The 25,768-nt window shown below is 44.2% G+C and overlaps 1 protein-coding gene across 1 annotated transcript; it reads right to left on the bottom strand.

Annotated features, from left to right (window-relative positions):
* Positions 1-923: 923 nt before the first annotated feature.
* On the bottom strand, positions 924-24,603 carry LOC310944277 (ephrin type-B receptor 4b-like). The gene is made up of 21 exons (XM_083910007.1): positions 24,153-24,603; positions 20,511-20,581; positions 20,288-20,430; positions 19,839-20,202; positions 18,330-18,492; positions 12,803-12,958; positions 11,330-11,472; positions 10,165-10,369; positions 9,950-10,077; positions 9,699-9,864; positions 8,724-8,820; positions 8,245-8,306; positions 8,037-8,150; positions 6,314-6,561; positions 6,075-6,221; positions 5,921-5,989; positions 5,093-5,142; positions 4,909-5,008; positions 3,903-4,096; positions 2,627-2,785; positions 924-2,522 (listed from the first exon to the last, which is right to left on the bottom strand). The coding sequence occupies exons 1-21, from the start codon at positions 24,253-24,255 to the stop codon at positions 2,417-2,419; spliced, it is 2,988 nt and encodes a 995-aa protein (XP_083766133.1). The 5' UTR covers positions 24,256-24,603; the 3' UTR covers positions 924-2,416.
* Positions 24,604-25,768: the final 1,165 nt, after the last annotated feature.

Below are 25,768 nucleotides of genomic sequence, written 5' to 3'. Positions count from 1 at the left end.
AAAGTTCCCAATCAAACCTGGAAAGTTAGCTTAGCTACCAAAACCTGACATAGGATTCCAAGATGGCTGCCAGTCACGTTAATATGTTGTTCGTGTGAGCAAAATATCATACAGTCTTTTTTTTGGGCAGAATAGATAACAATGGTTAGTCCGAGATCCAAATTTTTCCCAGCTGGAAAACTCGGTCAACTCAGAGGTGACGTAACCCCCAGTTCTGAGGTTCCAGTGTAAATGGAACACAGCCAAAGACTGTAACTGATGGCGAAAGCTAGCTTAGCTTAGGCCCTATTTACACGGAAAATGGAACGAAACATACATGTTTTTCAACACTTCAACACTTAGCTTAGCAAAAAGACTGTAACCAGTGGGAATCTTTGTCAGTCTTAAAGATTTAAAAAAAAAAACTGGACGCAAACTTAGCTTAGCTTAAAGACTGTAAGAGGGCCAACTCGTCAGTACTACAACTTCAGACAAGACAAATCCCGACTGGACCAAAGGTCATCTGACTAAAACGTCAGCATTAATGAAAACACGGCTTTTATCAGACATGTTGTGATTAAAGAGCTGCCGTTTTAAGCGTTTGTTTGCTTTGTCTCAGAGGAAAAAAACGAGCCTTTGCCAAGTCTGAATGAGCGTTTGGCTGCAGGACAGAAGAGCCTCTGCAGATACAACCGTCTAAACCCCTCTAGTGTTATTTAATGGAACACTGTTGGACATGCGTGCCGTGAATGAGACGGATTCTCTTGTTATTGCGGAAAGAACAAATGAGCGTTTGATTTCAGATGTGACCTTTCACCCCCACACCCCCCCCCCCCCCCTCCTCGTTGTACAAAATGAAAAAGACAGATTTTCTTTTTCCTGAAATGTATGTTTAATATAAAAACAATGATCTGCTGCTGTTTTAAAAACACAATCGTGTTCAAATATCAGGTACAAAAAGTGCTACGATACAAAAACCATCGACAAACAATCTAACAGGTCCAGTATTTGCGGTGCGGTCGTCAAACCTGCGTCCGCTCCCACACTCAGGGATCGGGTCAACTGCTTCCTATTGGACAATGACTCTGTTCTCAACATGTCACATGATCACATTACGCTCCTCTATTTCACTTCACTATCTTTGATATGAACATTTTTGGTTAAATGTCACTTTAAAGTTTAAAAAATAAAGTTTTAGATCCCTCAGTGTGGAAATCCAGGCTCAAGAGAGTTCACTCCATTACTTACAACTTTCACGATAAGTGGACTCGGGACCACGTGGGTCCTGTAGTGAGACGTAAATATTCTTCCTGAAAGCCCTCCCACTATTCTGGGCGGATTTCAGCACCTGAAGAATCACAGTAATTTGGTTAAAACAATATTTTTTTTTTTAAAGGAAATCCCATTAGGTTTGGGTATCGTTCTCAAAGATTCACAAGGATTCCCTTAAAAGTTCCACCGGTGATTCCTGCGACAATCCCAGATTATTCCTCGCAGCTCACGAAGATTGCGATGCGCCGACGTTTCCTGAACATGTCGACGTGTCTCCGCGCGAGTTCCCTCAGGTTGTGCTAACGTTCCTCGAGTAGATATCGGCGTCACGACGGAGCATACCGAGTAGCCATTTCGGAATCCCTCGGATTCAAAATTGTCTGTGCACAGTGGTTCCGTTCTCTGAAAATGTTTACGTTTCCTCAAAATGTTCATATATATATATTTATATATATATATATATATATACTTGTGTGTGTGTGTGTGTGTAAAATCCCCGAATATTCCTCGGGAATAAGAACTCGTACAAAAAACTCTCCCGCTCTATGTAGCTCGTCTCCATCCTCGGCATTTCTGGGCTCGTCGACGAGAAGGTCCTCTCTGTTTCGACTCAATCCTGCTGTGACGGGACGTGACGGACAGGGCTGGGAACCAATTCCAGCTGTCCCTTGATGCAGTGGGTGGGGCTTAGTTAGGTGCAAGAAGGCTGTACTGAAATGACTTCCTGTGTAGCAGGATCATAAAATGGCCAATCAAGTATGAGGAGCCTTGTGTTTCCTGAGCAGTGGAATGGCCGTAGTGGTTTGGCAAGTCGGGCGGGCCCAGGGCTACGTACGTCCTGAGTGCTGACCAACCATGTTCTCGCTCATTTTAAAGAGTCAGTCAACTTTGTTCTGATTGGCCAGAATAAGAAGGTGGGTGGAGTCTTTGTTGGCCAAACAATGACGCTAACAGAGCTGCGTTGATTCCTTTAGTGTTCTTTTGTGCTTCTTAAATGTCACGACAGCTCATGGGCATTTCATTGATCCAACCATCAGGAGGCGGAGTCTTACTGGTCCTGAGGCTTTCTGATTGGTCAGAGGTTTAAAAAAATAAAAGAACGGGCTGGCTCGGCATCCTGAGTGTTTTGTTGTTGGACAGTTCGTCAGGGCACGGCTGTGGTTGGTCAGTAGAGAATGGTGGGCGGAGTCTTGCGTATCCTGAGTGTTTGAATGGAGGAGAGGATTTTCTTCTGGTGCCCAGCGAGGGTCACGCCCACTCTGAGCAGGTCTCTGTTGAAACACAACGACAGCGTGGAAAGAGGTTAGCGTGAAAAAAAAAAACACAGCACAGTACGCGTTGAATATATTATGAAATGTACGTGGCGAGGACGCACTCAGTGTTGAGCTGCGAGACGATTTCCAGGCTGGTGAAACCGGCCTGCAGGAAGCTCAGCTCGTATCGCTCCATCTTTATGGCCCGAAGCCACTCCGAAACAGAACCACAGGCGGAGAGAGGAGGCGGGACTCGCTGGTCCAACAGAGGCTGGGACGAACTGAGACACAGAGACAGACAGAATTCATTGGAAACGTTTTTAAACTAGAGTCATTGTTTTCACTCAGGAAGGGAAGTTTCCCACTGTTTTTGCTTTTTAAGTCAAGCTAAGTCAGTGTTTCCACTGGTTCTTGTCTCTAAATTAGCTGGCTCTCCCTGTTTTTAGACTTTAAGCTCAGCTAAGTGAGCTACTTCACATTTGTGTCTGCCTCTTAGCTAAGCTAAACTAGCTGGTTCTCACTGTTTCTGGACTTTAAGCTAAGTGAGCTACTTCACATTTGTGTCTGCCGCTAAGCTAAGCTAAATGAGCTTTTCAAGCTAACTTTTCCAACTGGTTTATATGGTTAGCAGTCACCACTGGTTCCAGTCTTAATGCAAGGCTGAGTTACATGTTTCACCACCAGTTCCCGTCTTTATGTGTCGCAGATTACTACCAGTCTTTGAGCTCAGCTAAATTATGTTTGCTGTTTCCCACTGATTCCAGTCTCTAAGCTAAGCTCGATTAGCTGGTTCTGACTGTTTCTGGTCAGCTAAGTTAGCTATTTCACATTTGTTTCTGCCTCTAAGCTAAATTAAATTAGCAGGGGGTTTTTTATGTTTCCAGTTTTCAAGCTAACTTAGCTGTTTCCAACCGGTTTATATGGTTAGCAGTCACCGCTGGTTCCAGTGGTTCCTTAATGCAAAGCTGAGTTACATGTTTCCCACCAGTTCCCGTCTTTATGTGACGCTAAGCTCGCAGATTTACTACCAGCTTCAGTCTTAGAGCTCAGCTAAGTTATGTTTGCTGTTTCCCACAGAATCCAGTCTTAAAGCTAAGCTAAGATCTCTGTTAGTTGCCGATAGATGTTTGGGTGAATTGAGAAGGAGACTTAAATCCAAGAATGTGACCTGCTCTGCACCTGCTCAAGTAAACAACCCTGTCTGTGTAAACAGCTGTCAATCACGCAGTTGGCTGCTCCACAAGCCCCGCCCCATGCCTGTGTCTCTCTGACCTTTGACCCCTGAAAACCACCAGCTGGTGCATGAATGACATTCCACAGCTGCCAGTCAAAAACCAAACCCCCCCCCCCCGTATCTTGCTCCCCGCTCACATGATGAGGAGCGACATTGAGACTCACCTCGGGCCCTCCGGGTGCGTCACCTTCAGGGAGGCGGGGTTACGAATGAGCCTGTCGAGCGACGCGACCACATCGCAGAACCTCGGCCGGTTGGCTCGCTCTTTCTGCCAGCAGTCCAGCATGAGCGCGTGCAGGGAGGCGGGGCACTCTGGGGGCGGGGGCAGCCTGTAGTCCTGCTCGATGGCGTTGATCACCTGAGGCGGCAGGACGGTTAAGAAGAAGAACTCCATCAGCTGTTTGTGTTAATCGCATTGCTAACATACAAAACATAAAAATGCTACAAAAAAAGATTTGCTAACATTGCAAAAATGTATGCTACAAAATCGCTTCGCTAACATTGCAAAAAGCGTAAAAATGGTTGAGAAAAAAAATGCAGTGCTAACATTCCAAAACCAGAAAAATGCTAAAAAAAAAATTAATTGCTAACATAACAAAACACATGCAAATGCGAATAAAAAAATGCTTTGCTAACATTCAAAAAACATAAAAATGCTACAAAAATCGCATTGCTAACATTGCAAAAAGCATAAAAATGCTAAAAAAAAACAACAATTTGCTAACATTGCAAGAATGTATGCTACAAAATCGCTTTGCTAACGTTGCAAAAGCATAAAAATGCTACAAAAGGAACAACAATTTGCAAACATTGCAAGAATGTATGCTACAAAATCGCTTTGCTAGCATTACAACAAGCATAAAATGGCTGAGAAAAAAAATGCCGTGATAACCTTCCAAAACCAGAAAAATGCTAAAAAAAATCTCTTTGCTAACATTGAAAGAATGTGTGCTACAAAATCGCTTTGCTAACATTCAAAACCCAGAAAAATGCTAAAAAAAAATGTATTGCTAACATTCCAGAATAACATAAAAATGCTACAAAAATCGCTTTGTTAACATTGCAAAAACCATAAAAATGCTCGAGAAAAAAATTACATCGCTAACGTTACAAAAACCAAGCAGAACAGTAACCAGGTGACTTTTATTGTTTGTTTGCGTTTTTTCTTACGTCCTGGTTGCTCATGTCCCAGTATGGTCGCTCTCCGTACGACATCACCTCCCACATAACGATGCCGTAACTCCACGCGTCGCTGGCTGACGTGAACTTCCTGTAATCGGTAAACAATTCACCAATGAGTGAAGGAATGCGACGCGACAGCGGCACGAACGCAACCTGGAGGAGTGACGCTCACCTGTAGGCGATGGCTTCAGGGGCCGTCCAGCGAATGGGAATTTTTCCTCCCTGAGAGACAACACAGAGTCGGTGACTTGGCATTCATTTCAAAATAAAAGCACAACACGTGTTAAATGTTCTCTCATAGAAGGTGACAGAAATCTAAAGGGACCAAGAGCGGAACCCTGAGGGACTCCATGTGCCAAATGAAGTCCCAAACAAGTATTTTACAAGCATATAAACCGAACAAGATGCTAATTTTCTAACATTACAAAACACATGAAAATGCTAGAAAAAAAACGTTTTGCTAACATTCAAAAACCAGAAAAATGCTACAAGAATCATTTGCTAACATTGCAAAAACCATTAAAATGCTAGAGAAATTTTTTTGCATTGCTAACATTACAAAATACAGAAAAATGCTAAAAAAAAATGCTTTGCTAACATTCAAAAAAACGAAAAATGCTATAAAATGCATTGCTAACAAAACTAAAAATATAGTAATGTTACAAAAATTGCATTGCTAACATTACAAAACACATGAAAATGCTTGAAAAATGTTTTGCTAACATTGTAAAAATCCCGATGCTAACATTTAAAAACCAGAAAAATGCTATAAAATGTATTGCGTGTTAAATGTCTCTCACGGAAGGTGAAACCTATAAGGACTTACAACAGAATGTAAAAGGACCAAGAGCGGAACCCTGAGGGACTCCACGTACCAAATGAAGTCCCAAACAAGTATTTTACAAGTATATAAACCGAACGAGATGCTAATTTTCTTAGCTAATGACGTTAGCATCATTTTCGGGTGTATGACTCTGTGGATCCAGTGAGTCGGACTCACCAGGGAGCTGGTGTACGTCGGGTCAGACGAGTTTTCCGTCAGAAAGCGGCTGAGCCCAAAATCTGACACCTGGAGACAAAAGAACCGTAGAGAATGAGGCTTTTCTGTTGACAGACAGGCGATCGCGGAGACGTCTAAGTAGACCTTATCTCACCTTACAGACCAGGTTGGAGTTGACCAGGATGTTACGAGCTGCCAGGTCTCTGTGGACGAAGCTCATGTCCGACAGATACTTCATCCCCGCTGCAATCCCGCGCAGCATCCCCACCAGCTGGATGGCGGTGAACTGTCCGTCGTTCATCTGCAGAGACAGACGGAGTTAAAGACGGTGGACACTGAAGTCCACGTGGACACTGAGCTTGAGGAACGCCCGTCTCCGCCCGCCCGTCTTACCCTCAGGAAGCTGTCGAGGGCGCCGTTCTCCATGAACTCCGTGAGGATCATGACGGGACAGGAAGTGGTGATGACGCCTTCCAGGTGGATGATGTTGGGGTGCTGGAACTGGCCCATTATGGACGCCTCAGACAGGAAGTCCCGCCTCTGCTTCTCGGTGTAGCCGCCCTTCAGCGTCTTGATGGCGACGTAGTTCTCCTTCCTGCCCGGGATCCTCAGACGCCCGCGACACACCTCGCCAAACTCACCTGGACAGTTTGAAACAGACGGTTACGGTCAGTGAAATACAAAATAAAACGTGGAAAAAAATATACATTTAAGTACAAAAAAACATTGTTTTTTCAACATTTTCAAAAATTACAAAGTCAATAAAAATGTTACAAAATACATTGCTAACAAAATTAAAAAATATGCTAATGTGACAAAAATTGCATTGCTAATATTACAAAACTGAAAATGCTACAAAAACGATTTGCTAACATTGCAAAAATGTATTCTACAAAAATCGTAGTGCTAACATTCAAAAACCAGAAAATTGCTACAAAATGTATTGCTAACATTACAAAACCATAAAAATGCGACAAAAATTGCTTCGCTAACATTTCAAAAACTATTAAAATGCTCGAGAAAAAACTTGCATTGCCAACATTACAAAACAACTAAAAATGCTAGAAAAATGCTTTGCTAACATCCAAAAACCAGAAAATTGCTATAAAATTGCATTGCTAACAAAACTAAAATAATATTATTGTTACAAAAATTGCATTGCTAACATTACAAAACACATGAAAATGCGAGAAAAAATGTTTTGCTAACATTGCAAAAATGTATTCTACAAAAATCCCGATGCTAGCAATCAAAAACCAGAAAAATGCTACAAAATGTATTGCTAACATTGCAAAAACCATTAAAATGCTTTGCTAACATTCAAAAACCAGAAAATTGCTACAAAATGTATTGCTAATACTACAAAAAACCATAAAAATGCCACGACAATGGCTTTGCTTACATTACAAAGAAACATTAAAATGCTCAAGAAAAAAAATGCATTGCTAACATTACAAAACCAGAAAAATGCTACAAAATGTATTGCTAACATTACAAAAAAACATAGGAATGCTACAACTATCTCTTTGCTAACGTTCCAAAAACCATACTAATGTTACCAAACAGTACAATCGTCGGTGACTAATTACAGAAAAGCCTCGCAAAAAGTTGCTAACGTTACAGGAACACGTCACCGCGGGCCGAGGACGGAGCCCTGAGGGACTCCGACAAAGAGACGCGAGCGTCTGCTGAGATCACACGCGGCCGACCGCGGCCAATCACAGCGCAGCTGAACCACAAAAACACCGAAGCCCGTTCCAAAGTTTGGATAAGTGTCGCGTTACTTTCAGCCTCATTAGCACATACCGACACGTCAACACCTCACACACATATATACGACAAGTGTGTGTGTGTGTGTGTGTGTGTGTGTGTGTGTGTGAGCCGGCGGTGAAAACCTTACACCTTTGTTTCCGCGGTAACCGCTATCCAGTTACGTTTGGCTAATGTCTTCACAAGACATGACTACTGTTACAGTGGCTACACACACACACACACTTGTGTTTACGTTTAATAAAGCAGGAGTGTGTGTGATGCGACGCTGACAGTCAAAGAAAAGATCACTTCGGGCTACGTGTTTTTCCGAAAACGCGCCACGCCACGCCGCGCCGCGATTTACCTGCGCCGATCACTTCCTCGATCTTGACGAAGGACGCCTCGATCTCTTTGGCGAACTCCCTCACGGCCTCGTTGGGGTCCTCGTACGTGAACGGGTCGATGTACACCTTCATCGCTGCGAAGACAACAACGACGACAACGACAACATGGTTAGCTTTTATTGGTCACGTGACACGACACAGACGGGAAAACAGGGAGAGAGGACTCACTCTGTCCCATCGGGAAGTGTCCACTTTTATCGCTGATGTCTGAGCGTGTCCTCCTCCTCCTGCTGAGAGACAACCAGAGAGAGAGAGTGTTTTTAGCCGCCGCAGGATTCCTCATCTCCCAAGAGACACACACACACACACACACACACACACACACACACACAGACACACACACACACATCCATTCTTTTTCACTCTCTCTCCAAGGAATGTTATTATCTCTCTCTATCGCTCCATCTCTCTCACAGTGTTGGGTTTCTACATCTTAATATAGTCGACATGTCCCACCCTGTGTGTGTGTGTGTGTGTGTGTGTGTGTGTGTGTGTGTGTGTGTGTGTGTGTGTGTGTGTGTGTGTGTGTGTTTGAACCTGAGGTCAACGTTCCATTGTTCTGTTGGAGCAGGCAGGGAGGGAGCATCCTGAACACACACACACACACACACACACAACTTTTCCCTCTCTCTCTCTCTCTCTCTTACCGGTAACAGTAGACGGCGACGATCGCCGCGGCGACGAGCAGCAGAATCCCCATGGAGACCAGAACGGCCATCACCACCAGCTGAGAGTTCCGCGCGCCTAGAAAACACAGAATAGAAAAAAAAAGTTGAAAAGACAACTCAGCTCGAGAGTGGGCGTGTCCAGAGCAGTGTCCGTCATGGACGACTTCGTAGCAAGAGCTGCTAATGTCGCTAAAGCAATTTTTTTAGTAACCTGCTCTGGCGAGGTTCCAAGCGAGCAGAGCTAGCACTAGCTAGCTAAAAATAAGATCAAAGCATGGTGCAGTCACATTTTTAGCAAATACAAAAAACGATTTGGGACCTACGGTGGCCCTGAGGTGCAAAACACAAAGTAAATTTTTAGTTTTGAGTTCCTGTTTTTGTATTTTCTGCTTTTGTGTTTTTTGTTTTGCGTTTTGTCATTTGCGTATGTGTTTTGCGTTTCTGATAGTGTTTTGTGTTTTGTAATTTGCGTTTGTGTTTTGCGTTTCTGATAGTGTTTTGTAATTTGCGTTTGTGTTTTGCGTTTCTGATAGTGTTTTGCGTTTCTGATAGTGTTTTGCGTTTTTTAATTTGCGTTTGTGTGTTGTGTTTCTGATAGTGTTTTGCGTTTGTAATTTGCGTTTGTGTGTTGCGTTTCTGATAGTGTTTTGCGTTTGTGTTTTGTAATTTGCGTTTGTGTTTTTTGCGTTTGTGTTTTGGTTTTTGCATTTGTGTTTTGCGTTTGTGTTTAGTCATTTGCGTTTTGCGTTTGTGTTTAGTCATTTGCGTTTTTGGTTTTGTGTTTGTGATTTGTGTTTTGTCATTTACATTTTTGCGTTTGTGATTGCGTTTTTGGTTTTGTGATTTGTTTTTTGTAATTTGCATTTGTGTTTTGCGTTTGTGTTTTGCGTTTATGTTTTGCACCTCAGGGCCACCGTAGGGACCAGAACTACATCATTTCTCTAGAGGTCGTACCGTCGGGCTGCGTGCTGAAGCTGTTGGCGCCGCTGAACGATCCGTACCCGGCCTGCGAGCGAGCGCGGACCTGCACCTGGTACTGCGTCGCCCGCTGCAGCCCCGTCAGCGCCACCGAAGACGACCTGCTGGGCACGTACTGCCACTGACCCGCCTCCTCGCCGTCCTGTTAATGACATAATGACAGTGACTTCACAGATCATTTCATAAGCCCATTATGTGTGTGTATATGCGTGTGTGTGTGTACGTACCTTGGGACTGTAGCGGACTTGGTAGTCCAGGATGTGGTGCTGGTTTTTCAGAACCGGAGCGTCCCACTCCAAAGTCAGACTCGTCTCGGACGACGCCGTCCTCTTCAGACCGGACACTGGGGCGGGAACTGTGCGCACAAATCAGCCTATCAGCAATCACATGCTGCAGATACAGCGTGAAAGTGCATTCTGGGTAACAAAGTGTCGAAGCGTACCGTCTCTGTTGGTGGTGACGTTGACTTTGTCCGAGGCCGGCTCCGATTGGCTGAGCGCAGAGACGCCGTTCAGGGACTGGATCGTGAAAGTGTACTGCGTGTACTGGTGGAGTCCCCAGACGACCACTCGCCGATGGGTCAGACTGCGCTGGGCCGGGCGGTACAGGACGCTGTCATCACATGGCGAACAAGAACCGGCCAATCCCTGAAGAAGAGGCAGCAGGGATAGGATGCGGTTGAGTCAAAATGGACAAACGAGTAGCAGACTTCTTCTGATCAGACTGGACCAAAGCGAACTAGCCTTTTCTACCTGGTATACCTGGTCTTGTTTGTCTTGTTCTACATGGTCCTCTTCTGCCTAGTCTAACTGGTATTGGTCTACATGATCTGAGTGGTTTGCTTAGTCTTGATCTACCTGGTCTGCCTTGTCTTGGTCTTCCAGATTCTACCTGGTCCATGTGGTTTTGTTCTACCTAGAAAACCTTGTCTACCTGGTCTCGTTCTGCCTGGTATACCTGATCTACCTGGTCTCGTTCTGCCCGGTATACCTGGTCTCGTTCTGCCTGGTATACCTGATCTACCTGGTCTCGTTCTGACTGCTATACCTGATCTACCTGGTCTCGTTCTGCCCGGTATACCTGGTCTACCTGGTCTCGTTCTGCCTGGTATACCTGATCTACCTGGTCTCGTTCTGCCTGCTATACCTGATCTACCTGGTCTCATTCTGCCAGGTATACCTGTTCTACCTGGTCTTGTTCTGCTTGGTATACATGATCACCCTGGTCTTTTTCTGCCTGCTATACCTGATTTACCTGGTCTCATTCTGCCTGGTCTACCTTGTCTCGTTCTGCCTGTTATACCTGATCTACCTGGTCTCGTTCTGCCTGGTATACCTGATCTACCTAATATTGCTCCTAATGGTCTACCTGGTATTGGTCTACATGATCTCACTGGTTTGCTTAATCTCGTACTTCCTGGTCTACATGGTCTAGTTCTACCTGGTATACATAGTTAACCTGGTACTCCTGATCCACCTGGTCTTGGTCTTCCCTGATCTCACTGGTTTGCTTAGCCCTTGATCAACCTGGCCTACCTTGTCTAGGTCTGCCAAGCCTTGGTCTTCCAGAACTACCTGGTCTCGATCTACCTATCGTCAGTAGCGTACCTTGCTAGCGGTCCCACAGCTGGAGCACAGGACTCTGTAGGTCAAGTCTCCTCTTCCTCCGCGGTCAAGTGGCTCGCTCCACTCCAGAGTCACCGTGGTGTCGTTGACCTGACTCACGATGGAGCGGGGAGCTGAGGGCGGTCCTGGGTTCAGGGTGAGAGGTCAGAGGTCATAAATATTTGAATTTGAACAGCACAGGTCCTTCAGAATGTTGACAGGGAGACAAGTGTTCCCACACTCTTCAGAATCCCTTCTATTTTAGACTCTGCCCCCTAGTGTTCAACGCTTGGAAAAGCATTGTCGTGACGCCTCTACGGCCTGATTTTGTGGAGTGTATTTAATGAATAAATAGCCTGTGAAATAGCTAGTTTTTATGCTAACTCAATAGGTCCATCAAATCAAGTCTAAGCAAATTTGCTTCGACACATCGTAGATGTCGGCGAAGGCCATTACAAAAATAAAAGCACTTCCTGTTGACTTGTGTATGGACACAGCTGTGTGACAGAGAGATAGAATTAGTGTTAACGGCGGTTAACGGCGCGTTTCCATGACGACTGATCGGAAAAACACGCGCAACGTCATGTTTACGTAACTCCAGATTGTCAAAATGACGCTAACCTTCAAAAACAGAGGAACACATACGCAGTACACAGGTACGCTGGCTATTTGTAGCGCTGCTCTTTTCCTTTAACAAACAGACCGCTCCAGTTCCACTGCGGGCGCGCTAACGGCGCTAAACGAGCTAATGTGGCTAACGGAGCTAACTGGTAAACGGTGCCTGGACTCCCGTGTCGCGGCACGTAAACATGACGTCACGCGTCTTTTTACCGGTCAGTCGTCGTGGAAACGCGTCGTGCGCTAACCCAGCGCTAGATAGAACACATCTTTTGCGCAGAAACTAGCAGATGAACATCGGTTCAAATGCCGCGGCTAGATGCTAAAGTAGTAGAAGAAGAAATCAGCGAGTTTATCTGATCTGAACTGTTTATAGTTTACCTGGTCTTGGTCTACCTGGTCTAGCAGGTCTTGGTCTACCTGCTGAACCTCAAACAGACAGGTTTCCAAACATGTTTAAGGGGACTTTTATTTTGAAAAAAAACAAAACAAAGAAGAATGAAAGATAGCGGTTTCATTCGTCTTCATTTGTACGTCATCAGTTTGTCTTTCCGTCCTGTCACTGATGGACGACCTGAGAGATAAGAGGTTTGCACACACACACACACACACACACACGCGCACACACACACACACACACACTTAGAGGTAATGAGCCTCCTAATTCAGACTAATTGCTGCTGCCTCGGGCATAGCAGGATTTAAATGGGCGTGTGAATAGAATAGAATAAAACAGGTTTGTGAGCGGGTGTGTGTGTGTCTTAAAGGGATATTTCAGGTTTTTGTGGAGCGTGGTTGTGCGACACCATGTTTTGTGTGTCACACAACCACGGGGAAACACAGTAAAGTCGGACTCACGGGTGCAGGTGGTGTGCGGCGGGTCGGAGTCAGCTCGGTAGTAGCCGGAGTAGCAGGGGCAGTAGGCGGAGCCTGGGATCTTTGTGCTGCTGTACGTTGGACAAGGCCGACACCCACTGGGCCCTGACCCCGCCTTGAAATGATCCGACGGACAGGCTGGAGGAGAGAAAGGCACGGGTTAGCGTTAGCATTAGCATAAAAAAAAAAGGAAGGTGGCTATTTACCAATCGACTCTATGTGAAATGTAGATGTCGTCATCTGGTTTGCTGGTCGAGGGCAACCAGGAAGTAAAAAAATATATCGTAGAGCCTCCAGGGGGCGACATAGCTCGCGGTTTCAGCTCTTCTTCAAGTACGTTTTTTGGAAACGATAAAACGATAAAATACAACATATGAATATATAAATCTCATGTTCACACACAAAAACTAGCCTCGGAGGGCGTTGACAGATTTACGACTTCGGTAGGAACCAAAGAGGAGGGACAAGGTTGATGGACGGAGACTTGTTGAGCTAGCAATCGTAGAGGCGTAATCGGACTATGAATCCAGGTACGTTAGTCTGACTAAGACTCGCCCGATTTTAGTGTTTACGTGACATTACGAAAGAACATTACAACTATTTTCGCTGTAAGACTAAAAAAAATCGGACCCCGAGTACGAAAATCGATTCATTGGCCGCGTACGTCAGACTCGCCTCCGTAGGTGACACTGTATCTCTCTCTACGATATCATTTACGTTTTTGGAAACAATAAAAACAATAAAATACAACGTATGAGATATAAATATATAAATCTCATGTTCACACACACAAACTAGCCTCGGAGGGCGTTGACAGATTTACGACTTCGGTAGGAACCAAAGAGGAGGGACAAGGTTGATGGACGGACACGCGAGACTTGTTGAGCTAGTAATCGTAGAGGAGTAATCGGACTATGAATCGCATTATCCAGGTCCGTTAGTCTGACTAAGACTTTAGCCGATTTTAGTCGGACTCACGTGTTTACGTGACATTACATGAAATAAAAAAACAAAAACAAAAAATTCGGACTCCGAGTACACTCCGCCTCCTTAGGTGATTCTGTATCTTTCTCTAAGATTTACGTTATATTTACGTTTTGGAAATGATAAAACGATAGAATACAACATATGAGATATATATCAAATCACATGGTCACACACAAAAACTAGCCTCGGAGGGCGTTGACAGATTTACGACTTCGGTAGGAACCAAAGAGGAGGGGACAGGGTTGATGGACGGACACGCGAGACTTGTTGAGCTTTGTTTTCCGAACAATGATGTGACGGCGTCCGGATGAGGAAGATCACACGGCGAGAGAGAGAGAAGAGAGAGAGGGACGAGACAATCAGAGACAGGAAGTGACCTTGGCTTCGACAGGATGTGGAAAGTGCTGCCGTGATGTCATCGTGCCAACCCCTGCCAAGCCCGGGCACTCACGCACACACAGGGCGCCGTCTCCCGCGGAGCTTAAGCAGCACGAGTTAACCTTTGACCTTTTCACTCAGCCAGGCAATTACTCCACGCCCCCCCCCCACCCCAGAAGCAGGGGCGACCCCCGACCAGAGCCACCACTGCAGCACATCCTGGCTGCAGTCAGGTGACCTCTGACCTCACAGAGAATAACAGGAAGCTTCGACAACCAAACCGTCTGTCGCCTCCTCTCTGCTTTTATCCCCCTCCTCCTCCTCCTCCTCCTCCTCCTCCTCCTCCTCCTCCTCCTCCTCCTCCTCCTCCTTTGCCTTAAACATGCAGGGCCACATTCCATTTAGATTAGAGTTTAATTTGAGGCCGACTTCTGCTGCTGATCCCCGAGTCTGAGGCAACGACGAAGCTCGCCGAAGGTCACGCGACAAAGACACAACAAGAGTGTTCTCACGTTTGCACTCGAGTCGACACGAAAACAAAAGTCTCAGACGGAAGACGTTTAAGTAAAAAAAACCTGAGAGCAGAATCCGATAAAAGCGTTAGTCCGAGTGAAAACACGACTTTAAGGACACGTGTAAACGTGCGAGGCTAACTCAAAGCACTCTCGAGCGCTCCGTTCCACGTTTTCCAAAGCTCCTGCCTCCCGAACTTTGACCCTTTGAAATCGTAGAATAAGCAGGTACGCAGACGACAACGGCCTGTTTCTCTAAAATGAACTGCTCCATATTAGCCGTAGTCCGACTAAGGCAGACAACCGGATAACTCGCCCAGTCCGACTACGCATGCGGAGGAGAAAATAACTCCGCCTCCGCTGTATCTATCGCTAAGCTAGTCTTAGCGAGTCTTTTCAACAACAGTACTGCAGTTTGTACGTCGTCTCCTTCCACGTAGAGGAGTAATCGGACTATGAATCGCATTATCCAGGTACGTTAGTCTGACTAAGACTAGCCCCATTTTAGTCGGGCTGACGCGTTTACGTGACGTTAAATGAAAGAAAACCACAACTATTGTCTTTGTCAGACTAAAGAAATCGGACTCCGAGTCGGACTATGCATGCGGAGGAGAAAATCGGTTCATTAGCTGCGTCGTCTGACTCCGCCTCCGTAGGTGACGCTGTATTTATCGCTAAGCTAGTCTTAGCGAGCCTTTTTTAAATTATTTTCCAACAACAGTACTGCAGTTTGTACGTCATCTCCTTCTACGTAGAGGACTAATCGGACTATGAATGGCATTATCCAGGTACGTTAGTCTGACTAAGACGAGCCCGATTTTTGTGTTTACGTGATATTTCATGTAAGGGAATCACAACTATTGTCTTTGACGAGTCCGTAGGTGACGCTGTATCTCTCTCTAAGCTAGTCTTAGCGAGCGTTTTTTAAATTCTTTTACTGCAGTTTACACGTCGTCCGACTCCCGTCCGATTAAGCGTACACATGAGTAATCGGACTACGGATCATCCAGATATGGTAGTCTGACTAAGACTAGCCCGATTTCAGTCAGACTGACATGTTTACATGACATTACATGTAAGACAGTTGAAGCCAAACATGTAAAAATAATATTTTTACGGACTTTTAACGTGCACGTAAACGCACCGTGTGTCGAAATATCCCGTAAATGCCTCCACCTCTTCCCAGAAGCGCGTCGACACCTGGACGCGTACATGAAAATGTGTGTGTAATCTGTTTCTGCAGCAGCTGGACTCTTCTGAGGGGTGAAATTTCCCACATATTTTCGGTGCAATAAATTGTCTCACGCTTCCAAAGCATTATTCCCTCTGTTATTTAGTGCGTGGCCCTTTAAATCTGCCTTTTAGGGAGCTCTCTTGGTTGGTTGTTGTTTTTTTGCTGCTGTTTTGCCAGACGAGGAAGCTTCTATGTTTGGATGAAGGCAACGCAAACACACACAAAAAGCTGCGTCTAACCTGACAAATGTAGATGTTAAAGGGCACAACATGGCGCCTCGATCCGTGCTTGAAAATCCGCGGATTAGCGCTACATTTGGTACATTTTTCCCACACTTTTTACCGCAAAAGTCGGCGTAATCTGAACCGACATCGTCCAATTTTACTGACACATCTCATGTAATTATAGAGAACGTTAACTCGATAGAAGTAGAAGTTCGGCTCTATTTCGCAACCAGCGGTATCGCCCCCTAGTGGACATTGAAGATATTCTCACTTCCTGTTTACATGTCTACGTATATTCTCATTCATCCAAAACGCATCGAGTCGGCAGAAACCGGACTTTTTTTCTTGAAGACACGACTTCAGTTAGAACTCCGGTCGCGACCGACTTAGCGTGTTTTGGCCACTTCCTGTTTAGCTTCAACTATACGGCTTTTTGTAAAAACATACCAATTAGCCAATTAACGGTACGCAGACGTGTTCTTGTGAGGCCGTAGTCCGACTAAGGCAGGCAACCGGACAACTCGCCAAGTCCGACTATGCATGCGGAAAAGAAATTTGATTAACTGGCCACGTACGTCTGACTCCGCCTCCATAGGTGTCACTGTATATCTCTCTAAGCTAGTCTTAGCGAGCATTTTTAAAATTATCTTCCCACAACAACTTGACGTTACGTAAGTTACGTTACTTCCGTCCAATTAAGCGTACACATGTAGGACTAATTGGACTCCTTCAGTTAGAACTTCCTGTCCACTCGCGAGCAACTTAATGTTTTTTGGCCACTTCCTGTTTAGCTTCAACTGGCAAAAACCATCACCACCAACAATATACAACTTTTTGTAAAAAAAAAACAAAAAAACGCTCCGTGGTACAAATTAGCCGCTCTGATGTAACGGGTCAACAGAAAAACCGCTAACGCCAACAAGCTGAAAGGGTCGCGTATCGCCACCTAGTGTTGCGGAGTTGGACAGGCTATAAGTGTTTAAGTAGTAGTAGTTCAATGAAATGGCGATTTAACGGTACGCAGACGTGTTCCTGTGAGGCCTTAGTCCGACTAAGGCAGGCAACCGGACAACTCGCCAAGTCCGACTATGCATGCGGAGAAGAAATTCGTAGAACGCCAAGTTCGACTCCCGTCCAATTAAGCGTACACACGTAGGACTAATTGGACTCCTTCAGTTAGAACTTCCTGTCCACTTGCGACCAACTTCACGTGTTTTGGCCACTTCCTGTTTAGCTTAACAGGCAAAACCCACAGAACAATATACAACAATATACAACTTTTTGTAAAAAAAACGTACCAATTAGCCGCTGTGACGTAACGGGTCAACAGGAAAACGGCAAACGCCAACAAGCTGAAATGGTCGCGTATCGCCACCTAGTGTTGCGGAGTAGTAGTAGTCCAATGAAATGGCGATTTAACGGTACGCAGACGTGTTCTTGTGAGGCTGTAGTCCGACTAAGGCAGGCAACCGGGCAACTCGCCGAGTCCGACTATGCATGCGGAGGAGGATGTCGATTAACTGGCCACGTACGTCTGTACGCTGTATCCCTCTCTAAGCTAGTGTTAGCGAGCATTTTTTAAATTCTACTTATACTTGGCATTACGTAAGTTACGCTAACGTAAGTCAATTAAGTGTACACATGTAGGAGTAATTGGACTTCCTGTCCACTTGCGACCAACTTAACGTTTTTTGGCCACTTCCTGTTTAGCTTCAACGGGCAAAACCCACAGAACAATATACAACTTTTTTGTCGTGGTACCAATTAGCCGCTCTGACGTAACAGGTCAACAGAAAAAAATGTGTGATATGAAATGGCGATTTAACGTATTAATATATATTTTCTTTCTCTCTCTCTCTCTCTGTGTAACACGACTATGTCGTTCGCCCTTCTTCCCTCACACTGTCGACACATGTCTCTCTCTCTCTCTCTCTCTCTCTCTCTCTCTCTCTCTCTCTCTAATCATCTCCAGCCTCTGTGTAAACCACTGCCCTCTGTTTACACTGTGTGTGTGTGTGTGTGTGCGAGGAATTTTAAGTGCCGATAATGAAAACACACACTTCACCTCTCGCACCGAAGATGCTTTTATTTTGTTAACCAAACGACCGCTCGCGTCAACATCTCGTCTGAAGAAGAAGAAGAAGAAGAAGAAGAAGAAAAACAGTTTCTCTCACCTCGACATCTGACGTCCGACTCCACCGCCTCGTACCCGGGCCGACAGGCGCAGCTGGACGTCGCCTGCCCCACCCACTGCCCGTCCTCGCCGCACAGCATGCTGGGAGGTTGCGACTGCTCTCCCGGCGGCGTCACGGCGTTCTCCACGCACACACCCTGAGCCTGCAGCGCGAAATGAAACCGTTCAAACTGTTTTATGACAAAGCTTTTATTTTGGAAAACTTAACAGAGAAACCTTTAATTTGTCAATTATATAATTCGATCTTTTTGTTTGTAGATTAAATTATGGAGCTTTTATTTTGTAAATTTAATGATTAAGCTTTTATTTTGTAGATTCAATTACTGAGCTTCTATTTTGTAAATTTAATAATTAAGCTTTTATTTTGTAGATTCAATTATTGAGCTTTTATTTTATAAATGTAATGATGAATCTTTTATTTTGTAAACTTAATGATGAATCTTTTATTTTGTGGACTCCGTTTAGTACATTTAATGATTGAGCTTTTATTTTTTTGAATTTACTGATCAAGCTTTTATTTTGTAAACTCAATGATGATCTTAATACTTCATAATTTTATTGATGAAGGTTTTATTTTGTAAATTAAACTGAGAAACATTTAATTTGTAAATTAAATAATTAGATCTTTTATTTTGTTGATTCAATTATTGAGCTTTTATTTTGTAAATGTAATAATTAAGCTTTTATTTTGTAAATTTAACAATTTAGCTTTTATTTTGTAAATTTTATAATTAAGCTTTTATTTTGAAAACTGAATGAAAAATCTTTTATTTTGAAAAATTAATGATGAATCTTTTATTTTGTAAATTTACTGATCAAGCTTTTATTTTGTAAACTTAATGATGATCTTAATACTTCATAATTTTATTGATGAAGGTTTTATTTTGTAAATTAAACTGAGAAACATTTAATTGGTAAATTAAATAATTAGATCTTTTATTTTGTAGATTCAATTATTGAGCTTTTATTTTGTAAATGTAATAATTAAGCTTTTATTTTGTAAATGTAATAATTAAGCTTTTATTTTGTAAATGTAATAATTAAGCTTTTATTTTGTAAGTTTAACGATGATCTTTTACTGCGTAATTTTATTGATGAAGGTTTTATTTTGGAAACCTAACAGAGAAACCTTTAATTTATAAATTAAATAATTAGATCTTTTAGTTTGTAGATTAAATTATAGAGCTTTTATTTTGTAAATTTAACAATTTAGCTTTTATATTGTAAATTTTATAATTAAGCTAAATTAATGATGAATCTTTTATTTTGTAAATTTACTGATCAAGCTTTTATTTTGAAAACTTAATGATGGATCGGTAAACTTGTCAACTTCACGATAACAATTTCTAAATGTAGTGACTGACTGAGCTTTTATTTTGAAAACCTGTTTTTGGTTAAAAAAAAATAACAGCGCTAACGTCTACTTTAGCTACGTCTACATAAATCTCGTCCGTTGCCGTGGTTTCGGCCGAGGTTTCGGCGAGGTTACCTGTTCGACCAGAGAGTGGGGGATGGTCTCGGGGAAGGCGGCGAAGGCGCGGCGCAGGGACGGGCACTTCCTGTAGAAGACGCGCACGGACAACAGCGCCATGCACGTCCCCTGGCTCTGGAAGGCCAGGTAAAGCCCCGCCCCCCGCAGCGGTCCCAGGCGCACCAGTTTGACGTTGGAGCGCCGGTCGGCGCCGGGCCGCAGCAGGTGGTCGGCGGCGACCGTGGCGACTTTGGCGTAAGGGTTCTCCATCCAGGCGGGGTGAGTGGGCGTGGCCTCGTCCGTGTCGGACTGGTAGGAAAAGAGATTGAAGGTCTCTTTGCAGTGACGCTGGTTCAGACCGGAACATTCCATCATGGTGAACCTGCAGGGGGGGGGGAAACAGTCGCAGTTTACGGACAACCCTTTTTTAACCATCTCTAATCTGTTAATCTGTTAATCCAACCGACCTGATCTCCACGTAGAGCGTGGTCGCCACGCGCCGCGGGATCCATCGCGTCCTGAGCCAGTTGGAGGACGGACTGTTGGGCGTGCAGACCTGATAGGTCCGTACCATGTTGGACTCTTCATCCAATCCGCTCATCTCCTCCCACTGCAGAAAGGTCGCGCATTAGCATGCTACGTGCTAGCTAAATGCTAACTCTGTGTGTGTGCGTGCGTGTGTGTGCGTACCTGAGGGTCGTCCGCAGGATGGTTGGTCCACCTGAGGTCCGTTGTTTCCGACTTGGTGTTCATCAACACCTCTGAGAGACAGACAGCGAGAGTCAGTGAGACAGGTACGCGGAACAAAACATCAAGCTAACAAACGTTTAGCATTTCAATGACTCGGTTTTTGTTTTTTTTGCGAGCTAGGCTAAATGCTAACATCCCGAAGGGTTAATTGAATTCTACAAATTCCGATACGATAAATGTGCCTTCGACATCTCAAATTCAAGGGTTCGTGTTCCTGGAGTTCGGGTTTAAAATTAATTTACGATGTAATCCTGGAGTTAAAAGTCCGTCTTCCCAGGCTTAATCCTGATCCTAAAAGTCCAGGTTCCAAAGTTTAATCCTGGAGTTAAAACTCAACGATCCAGGGTTTAGTCCTGGGGTTAAAAATCCAGGAAGTTGGGTTTTTAATCTTGACATTAAAAGTCCATGTTCCCAGGTTTAATCCTGATGTTAGAAATCCATGTTCCAGGGTTTAATCCCAAAATGAAAAGTCTGTGTTGTCCGGTTCAATCCTGACTTTAAAAATCCATGTTCCAGGGTTTCATTCCGGACTTAAAAGTTCAAGTTGTCAGACTTAATCCTGACTTTAAAATGTCCATGTTCCAGGGTTTCAGCCCCGATTTTAAAAGTTCATGTTGTCAGATTGAATCCTGACTTTAAAAATCCATGTTCCAGGGTTTCAACCTGATGTTAAAAATCCATGTTCCAGGGTTTCAATCCAGACTTAAAAGTCCATGTTCCAGGGTTTCAACCTGATGTTAAAAATCCATGTTCCAGGGTTTCAATCCAGACTTAAATGTTCATGTCCCAGGGTTTCAACCTGATGTTAAAAATACATGTTCCAGGGTTTCAGTCCAGACTTAAAAGTTCATGTTGTCAGATTGAATCCGGACTTTAAAAATCCATGTTCCAGGGTTTTCATCCCGTATTAAAAAGTCGGGGTTTAATCCGATCCTTAACGCCGTCTCTACCTCACCTGAGCGCCGTGATGTCACTTCCTGTGTACGGCTGTCTAATGTGCGAGGAGGATTGTTGTTGGAGTGTTGCATCATGGGTAGTGTGTCGCTGCTTGTGTTGCTACGCTAAGCTAGTGGTTTCACAGTGAGAGTGTGTGTGTGTGTGTGTGTGTGTGTGTGTGTGTGTGTGTGTGTGTGTGTGTGTGTGTGTGTGTGTGTGTGTGTGTGTGTGTGTGTGTGTGTATGAGAGTCTTGGGTCAGTCATTCCTGAGCTGCAACGGAGTGGAACCACTACACTGTAATTACACACACACACACACACACACACACACACACACACACACACACACACACACACACACACTCTCATGTTCTGTCCTGCAGGATCCTCACAGGTTCAGGTGTCTGATCTCCTCCTCCCGAACGCTGCCTCACTGATCTCGGCGCCGCGCCGCCACCGCGGGCCCCGTGATGTCATGGTGATGTAATGTCATGTGATCGGGGGCTGGTTTGATGTTAGGAAACGTCTCGCAGGTAATAAACACACACACACACACACCGTGACCTTATGACATCACCGCGGTGACCCCGTCGCCTGTCCGTCACTGTCTTTTGTCTCGCGGACGTAAAAGTGTCCTCAGATGTCTGTTTGCCCCACACACACACACACACACACACACACACACACACACACACACACACACACACACACACACACATACAGACACACACTCTTGTACTTGCTGCACACTGAGGACCAGCATTCCCACTTTATAAATCAACACAATTACATATATTTACTTAATAAATGACATCTATATAAAACTACTGGGTGCAGTACCATAAAAGGCCTGCAGGTGTCTGCCGCCCCAGAGCTAAAAAAAAGTGGGTGAATCCAAGGGTTTTTGTACCAAATTGAGGTTAAAAACATATAGTATAGCATGTTTACAGCATCAGGAAGCGATTTCAATTCAAAACAAAGTGAGGACCGGTTCAAAATGTCCTCACTTTGTAAAAATGTCCTCACTTTGTTGGTTTAAAAAACACCTCACTGGTCCTCAGTACGCAGCAAGTACAAGGACACACACACACACACACACACACATGCGCCAGTATCCTGTATAAACATCCCACCAGCGTTGTCATGGTAATCTGTGTGTGTGTCCTCGTTCTGCACCCTTATCACCAGATACACTGTTTACAGTGTGTGTGTGTGTGTGTGTTCTTGCATTTGTGGCGTCGCGGGGACCAATAATCATAAAACCACTCAGTGAGGACAACTTCAAAAGGCTTTTTTTTGGGGGGGGGGGGGGGGGTTAAGACCTGGTTTAAGGGTTAAGGGCTGTGTTAGTTAAGGTAAGGGTTTGGGGAATATGGACTGAATTACGACACACAGACGTGTGTGTGCATGTGTGTGTGTGTGTGTGTGTGTGTGTGTGTGTGTTTATCTCTTTATAGATCAATGAATTTCAACTGTAATAACGTCTCTCTCTGTTAGCGTCACACGCTAACGCAACATTCTCTTACACAAAAAAAAACTGGAAGGTTGTGGGTTAAATTCCTGCCTCGAGAAACTCTGTTTAAAGACAGACAGAGTAAATATAATCTACAGACCAGTGAGTAGGGTTTAACTAAACTAAACCGAAGACTTAACTTGAAACTAAACTCGAGATGCACAAAACTTGATCGTGAACATAAATTCAAGTTAGGATTTAGGAAGTCCAGATTGACTAAACTAGACTGAGAAGCATGAACTAAACTAAAGCGTTGAATTTAACGTCTAAACTAAACTAAACTAAACTAAAACTCAGGATTAATTCAAATGAAGCTAAAGCCAATTTTAGATCAAGTAGATCTTAATCTAATCAACACCAGAAAGGGATGAGATTAACTAAGACTGGTTAAACTAAACCAGACTAAATGAAAACTGTCCTAAAAAGTTTCAAAAAAAAATAATCCTAAACCTTAAATTACACATCAGATTAAACTACAATTTAAAAACAAACAACAACAAAAAAAACCTCAAAAAATTTAAATTCAGATTAACATAAGAATTTGACCAAACTTCAAATCAAGCTAATTTGAACTAAACTGTAGATTAATTCAATTTGAATGAAACTCTAATAAAATCAGATTTGGGATTATTTAAAGTCTATATCTATAAATGTATAATCTAATCTAATCCAATTACACTAATGTAGACTCAATTTTAGAATACATTTAAAATAAATCTAAGATTATTTAAAAATCAACCCTAAAACTAAAACTTAAATTTAAATAAACCAAACTGCAGATTAATGAATTCAATCTTAATTCCAGGTTTAAATTAAACTAAACTAAACTAAACTAAACTAAATTAAACTAAACTAAACTAAACTAAACTAAACTAAATTAAACTAAACTAAACTAAATTAAACTAAACTAAACTAAACTAAACTTAATTAAACTAAACTAAACTAAATTAAACTACACTCCAGATTAATTAAACCCTTGTTTTTACTGATTTGTGACAGTTTCCTCAAAGATCTTAAACTAACTATGAACCATTAACTCAGTGATGATGTTAATCGTCTGTTTCCTGATCACATGAATCGATCGACAGAGTATCGATCGGTCCAGATATCGATCGGCAGTGACGGCCTCTCACCTTCCTCTGCTCCGCAGCAGCGCAGCAGCAGCAGCAGCGGGAGCAGCAGCAGCCTCAGCCCGCAGGAGGAGGAGGCCCGTCCCGGGGACACACGACCCTCCATCCCGGCCCGTCCGACCCGATCCCCCAGAGCCCCGGGGTCTGTGCTCTCCTGTGCGGTCAAAGCCGAGCGGATCGCACCGATCGATCCGGGACCAGTGAGCGTCAGCTGGGCTCGCTCTCGCTCGGCCGCGCGCGACTCATCGGAGCTCAAAAAAGTTCGGAATGGACTTTTTTGTTTGTTTGTTGTTGTTTGTAAGCTTGTTTTTGTTTCCCACTTCAGGACTGGATCCGGAGCAGCGGGGGCGCGGCTGCCTCCTACACCGGGACACGAGCTCCCGGAGGCGGCCTGACGCGCGGAGAGGGCTCGGTGCGGGACGCGGCGGGGTGTGGAGGGATTCTCAACGCGGGTTGTCGGTGTCGGTGTGCTCAGTTTCCCGGTCCTGGTCCTAATCTTAGTCCTAGTCCTAGTCCCGGTCCTCTCGGCCTCCGTCCGCGTGTCCACTTTTACTCACTTTTGTCCAAAAAGGGAAAAGTTTAGGACAAAAGCTGCGGACACAAGTTTCGAGTCTCCACCTCTGAAGAGACACCGAGGCCACGCCCACCCCGGCGGGGCCGCGCGCTCCGATTGGCCGAGCCGCGTGTCGGTCACCGCGCGGAGGGGGGCGGGGCTCGCGTGTCTGTTATTGAAACCACAAGAAACCACGAAACTATGCGAATGATGCTTTTATTTATTGGCCCAAAGTTTTATTTTGTGATTTATCTGCGCACAAATACGCAACTTTTATTGGAAAAATACTTTTATTTGACTGTTTTATTGTTATTAGTGTTTTATTAGGTCATTAAATGTAATTAAAAACACATTTTTAACTTATTTATCTTCAGGCGAAACTAGTTTATTGACCTTTTCTGTCACAGATTGCGTTACATTACTTTCTAATGAAATGTGTGTGTGTGGACATTTCCCAGAGTTCATTGCTGATGTTAAATATCGCTGTTTTATTGTTTAAAATGAGAGGAACAACAAACTTCAGCGACAATTAAAGGAGTAAATGTGAGACTGATGAGAACGAGGAGGAGGAAGAGGAAGAGGAGGAGGAGGAAGAGGAGGAGGTTTGAATTTCACACCTGAAGCTTCATTCACACAAGGTGAGACTGAGAGAAAGAGACAATGATGTCACAGGACATGAAAGGTGTCACAGAGAGAAAGAGGACAAAGAGGACGGGCTCAGGTGTCCCCCGTCCTCCCCCGTCCTCCCCCGTCCTCCCCCGTCCTCTGCTCTTTGTCTGAGGAGGTGTGAACGAAACAAGACGGGAGGAGAGGAACAAGAGAGGGAGGAGACGAGGGAACGTGGACAGGATGGAAGGAAGGAAAGAGAGGGTGGAAAAGGAGGCGAGGAGACAACCAAGAGGGGGAGAGAGAAGGAAACAAGGTGTGAGAGAAGGTGTCAAGAAAGAAGATGGGAATAGAGGGAAGAAGAAAGAGAGAGAGAGGGGGAACATGAGATGAGGAGAGAGGGGATAGGAGACAGGAAGAAGAGAGGGAGGAAGACAAGGAAGCGAGGAAGGAAAGGAGA

Source organism: Microchirus variegatus, assembly GCF_963457635.1.
Source record: "Microchirus variegatus genome assembly, chromosome: 2".
Lineage (NCBI taxonomy): Eukaryota > Metazoa > Chordata > Actinopteri > Pleuronectiformes > Soleidae > Microchirus > Microchirus variegatus.
The sequence above is the reverse complement of the archived record's forward strand: the minus strand, read 5'-3'. Positions and strand labels throughout refer to the sequence as shown.